The following is a 4,906-nucleotide window of genomic DNA, read 5'->3' as shown; positions in this document are numbered from 1 at the left end:
CATGATAAGTAAAAATCTAATTTAAAACGAAAACAAAAATTGTTTTAGATTGAAGTAAAAGTATGCAATTTTAACAATGTTAAAACTCTCACTTTCACATTTTGAAGTGTTAATATGTAGAGTAATAATTGAGAGGTCGTTAATTATATCTGTGATGGGAGCATTTTATAGGGACAAAAAAGGCCCCTATATTGACGAACATTTAACCCAGCGAAACACTAAAAGGGCCCAATTAACTCATTTGTGAGTGTGAGGTGTGAAAACGGATGGTTTCTCGAAGAATATTTTCTTTGGACCACAGTCAATTGACCCAGTCGAACCACTGAGAAACACAACTTTTATATCGATGCCATAGCTCAGTATGCATAAGAGTTGCCGGCACTCTTTCTCATTCATTTCCTTCCCCGCTTGCAATTTGCATTGATCATCATGAAATTCATAAGCTTAACCTTGTTAGCAATCAGAGCTTTCATTGGATTACTCAGTCGCTGCACATTGGCAAACCCAGATGGTAAATTCTAATTTATTTCAATAAAGTTTTACTTTGATTGAAAAACGATGTTTGTAATTTTTGCACTCTAATCTGGCTGGTCTTTGCTTTTAATATGAAGGATTTCTAAGTATTAACTGTGGCGCGTCAAATAATGAAACGAATGGAAAGTTGGACTGGATTACAGATTCCTTGTTCATCAAATTCAGAAACACCTCCATTATGCCTCCATTCAGTTCTAACAGTACCGCCTTTCAATATCAGTCCGTGGCCTATTTTACAAATGTGGAAGCAAATAAACATTGTTACTTACTGCCCGTAAGGCCTTATATACAATATCTGGTAAGGGTCAGGTTTGTTTTGAGAGGATTTGAAAATCTTCGTTTAGCAAGCGTCTTCGATTTGTATATAGAGGGAATCAAGTGGGGAAAACTCAACCTGACCGCGTTTTTCCCAAATTCTTTCTATGTAGTTTACGAAATCATCTTGACTCCCAAAAGGGATAGCATGAGCTTATGCCTGGCTAGAAATTTAGATTCACCTGAAAGTTCTTATGTTTTCATTTCAACCATTGAGTTGAGGCCGCTACAATCTACAATGTATAACTCTTACACTGATTTCAACTACAACGCCTTGGGACGCTTCTCTCGTATAAATTTTGGCAGCTCTAATGAGATAGAGTAAGCATAATCACTATTTCATTTGGTAGTTACTCATTTTTTATTTCGTTTTTTGTTGTTATGCTGAAGAGATGTGTTGATCTTATCAAATGTAATGTTGTCGTCGTGGTACAGTTTTCCCTACGACCAGTATGATCGCCTGTGGCTACCTTTTCAGGTGCCGTTAACAACAACTATCAGCACGAATGACTCTTCGTTTGGGAGCATAAAAAACCAACCACCTGTGTCAGTATTAACGACTGCTATCACACCACAAGAAGGGGAAGAATCGCTTGTTTCGAACTGGCTGAATCTTACCCAGGGCATTTACTATTTTGCTCTTTACTTGTGCAACATCAATAAGACAAGCCTTTCAGGGAACAACACATTCCAGGTCTTCATTGCCAATGTTCCAATAGTAGAAATAGAAGTTTCTGAGTATAAGTGCTGGGCACTAGAAAGTCGTCTAGAGCTTAGCGCAACTAAGTCTATAGACATAAACATACGTTCACAAGCAGGATCCGAGATGAGGCCATTCATAAATGCAGCTGAAGCATATAAAATACTAAACATCACCAATATGACAGACGCAGGAGATGGTAAGTTTATTTCTGCATCTGCAGCCTGCTTCATTATACTCAGCTTATTCAGTTTAACAGGGATATCGTCTAATATTTTCGTGAACGTGTGATACAGTACTTGCTATTAGAAAAGTAGCAGAGACAGTGAATGTTCCAGATGATTGGACAACAGGAGATCCATGTTTGCCTGCAGGTTTACCAATAAGTGGTGTTATGTGCAATGAAGAAGACCCTCCACGAGTGATTACTGTGTAAAATTCTTTTCTTAAAAATCATAGAAATTCATTAAAACTTAGAGCAAGGAATACATTAGGTTTCTTTTCAGCACTGAAGGCTGTTAACCCACATAACTTCAACTCTTTCTAGGAATTTAACAAACATGGGTCTCACTTGCAATATACCTCCAAGCATAGCCAACTTAACAGCATTAAAACAGTTGGTAAGACAAACACCCACCTCCACTTGCCTTAGATATTGGGAAGTACAAACTTTTAAAAATAATTATAAATTTTATTTTGCAATCTATAGGGTGTAGCTCCCGTCAATTTAATAAGTGACTAATAAGTTTATTGTATTTGTTTTAGCTGTTAGGCAACAATAATTTTACAGGCTCTATTCCAGATCTCAGCACATTGATGAAGCTTACAACATTGTAAGAGATCCTTCACTATCTTATATACATAGATGAATGAGAAAGGTAGTTTGTCTGTGTTAATCTCTAATTTCCTTGGCATATCGAAGGCAAGTGCAAAATAATCAACTGACTGGAGACATTCCGACTTCATTAGAGAAACTCCCCATGTTAAATGAACTGTATGTTTGCTCAAGACTTCTTATTTTTCGTACAACAATTTTATTTATTTTTTGATAGTTTAGTCAAAGATGGTGTTAACTCAACCAGGTTTGTTTTTAATTACTACCTTTTATGGTGATTAGATTTTTGCAGAACAATAAGTTAGATGGAGATTTGCCACCTGGTTTAATTAAACCCGGTTTAAACCTTCGGTACGAGGATATCCTTTCTTGCCTTTGTCTGCTTGGAGAGAAACCATTATTACTCTATATATCAAAAAGAGAATTATTCGCATCTTAATTATTCTCTCTTGCAGAGTTTATCCACAAAGCAAGTCTCCACAGGACAAGAAAAACAAAGGAAAAAGATGGATTATAGGACTCAGTATTGGCTGTTTGGTTCTGCTAATTGTTGTGATATTCGGGATTCATCTATGGAGAAATAAATATAATCGAGGAAATCTCACAACAAACAATTCTATTACGCAACCTCAACAATCATGTACAGGTCTTTTCTGAATTCCTGTGACTTGAAAAGGGTTTATTTAAAAGCAATAATTATTATTTTAGCTCTTGTAATTTTTTGGAGACCTTTGTTCTATTTACTCTTTTGAAACAGATGGAGATGATAAAAACGAATTTAAAAACTCAGCGGTAGAATACACTGAAGAAGATATTAAAGCAGCTGCAAATAACTATTCTACATTTATCGGTAAGGGAGGCTTTGGATCTGTGTTCTATGGTCAACTTTCAGGAAACGATGTTGCAGTGAAGATACTTTCAACCTATTCATCTCAAGGAAAACAAGAATTTCGAAATGAGGTTTTTTCTGCCTTAACAAATCATTGGAAGTTTCAATTATAACAAGAATTTTATATCTTTCTCATACATCTCTCACAGTCCAAAATGCCTGTTAACATATGGTGCTTGTGTTCTTGGCCCAGGTAAATCTCCTTTCAAGAATTTACCATAAGAATCTTGTAAAACTAATTGGGTACTGCAGACAGCCTACAGTGGCCTTAGTATACGAATTTATGGAATTTGGAACGCTGATGGACCATTTATACGGTATTGTTTATTCCATATTACTATGAACAAAATTAAAGTAGACACATTTCTTTTTGTAAAAGAACTTCTTATTCTATTTACAGGCTCAGCGAAGCAAGAGAAACCACTTGATTGGGAAACCAGGCTCAACATTGCTCTCCAAGCAGCACAGGGTAATCTGTTTGTGTAATTACTTTAATTTCTTTTAGTAAAATTGCTCGTTCGCATTACAAATATCTTACATCCCTTGCAGGATTGCTATATCTGCATGAGGGTTGTAGTCCTCCAATCATACACAGAGATATTAAGTGTAGTAATATACTTTTGGATAAAAAAATGTTTGCCAAGATAACTGACTTCGGTCTATCGAAGTTGTTAGACACTTCCAAAAGCTACGTAACTACTAATGTCAACGGCACCCTCGGCTATCTTGATCCTGAGTATTTTCATACCTCGCCATTATTTGATGTTTTTTTTATCAAACAAACAAGTAGTTTAACATTCATCAAATGGTTGACATTACACTAAATTTGAAACCTGATCCAGATATTTTGGAACGGCATCGTTAAATGAGAAGAGTGATGTCTACAGTTTTGGTGTTGTTTTGTTGGAGATTATTTCTGGAGTACCGCCCAAGGAGGGAATAGTCGAATCGGTAACTTATTCGATATATAATCTATTTGATTTTTCTCATTAATAATAATATACAGTTCTCATTTTCTTTCTGACACAGGCCAAAAAATTGCTTTCCTGTGGGAGACTAGCAGACCTGATGGATCCTTCATTGGGTGGCTGCTATAAATTAGCATGTGCATGGAAAGTAGCAGAGATTGCATACACGTGTGTGGAACCGAGACCAGTAAATAGACCCACAATGAATAGTGTTGTGAAAGAGCTAGCAGAAGCGAAGGCACTTTTAGTGGATGATAACAGTGAATCTGGATACGCTTGGAATGCATCATCAAGTCTACCTGAAATGCCCCAACTTAGGTAGCCATATAATTGCGGATCTCCTTCAGTTGTGCAAAGATTCCCACACAAAAGTGTCTTCTTTTATAGAGTTTTTATTGTAATAGGTAATAGGTGTATTAAATAGTTGTGGATCCCTTATGAACCATCGGAAACATGGTCATATTTGAAGACTCTGATATATAAGGATATTGTGTATTTAATGATATTAGACAATCTATAGTGTTTGTAGTTTTTGTTTATAAGCAAGAGAAATAGTAGTTGTTGTTTACGAGTTAATGAGTTTGATTCGGAAACTATACACTACTAACAATATCATAAGCTGTTGTTTATTGTAAAAAAACTTCTAGTTTTTATTCTCTCTTTCA

At 35.8% G+C, this 4,906-nt stretch overlaps 1 protein-coding gene across 1 annotated transcript; it reads left to right on the top strand.

Annotated features, from left to right (window-relative positions):
- Nucleotides 1-429: 429 nt before the first annotated feature.
- LOC131045007 (leucine-rich repeat receptor-like serine/threonine-protein kinase At2g14510) lies at nt 430-4,563 on the top strand. Its single transcript, XM_059210762.1, has 15 exons — nt 430-511; nt 612-1,170; nt 1,285-1,748; nt 1,846-1,981; nt 2,097-2,169; nt 2,315-2,382; nt 2,472-2,543; nt 2,667-2,735; nt 2,840-3,030; nt 3,142-3,344; nt 3,467-3,590; nt 3,674-3,742; nt 3,823-4,009; nt 4,116-4,224; nt 4,303-4,563. Exons 1-15 carry the CDS (start codon nt 430-432, stop codon nt 4,561-4,563), a joined length of 2,667 nt encoding a protein of 888 aa, XP_059066745.1.
- Nucleotides 4,564-4,906: the final 343 nt, after the last annotated feature.

Source organism: Cryptomeria japonica, chromosome 1 (genome assembly GCF_030272615.1).
Source record: "Cryptomeria japonica chromosome 1, Sugi_1.0, whole genome shotgun sequence".
NCBI classification, from domain to species: Eukaryota; Viridiplantae; Streptophyta; class Pinopsida; order Cupressales; family Cupressaceae; genus Cryptomeria; species Cryptomeria japonica.
Note: the sequence above shows the minus strand (reverse complement) of the source record. Positions and strands in the feature narration are given on the sequence as shown.

What these genes read in the sequence shown, in the direction of transcription:
- LOC131045007 (XM_059210762.1), top strand. Translation starts at nt 430, where the DNA reads ATGAAATTCATAAGCTTAACCTTGTTAGCAATCAGAGCTTTCATTGGA. An exon ending in CTCCCCATGTTAAATGAACT is followed by an intron (nt 2,544 to 2,666) that starts GTATGTTTGCTC and finishes TATGGTGATTAG; the next exon opens with ATTTTTGCAGAACAATAAGT. An exon ending in AGGAGGGAATAGTCGAATCG is followed by an intron (nt 4,225 to 4,302) that starts GTAACTTATTCG and finishes TTTCTGACACAG; the next exon opens with GCCAAAAAATTGCTTTCCTG.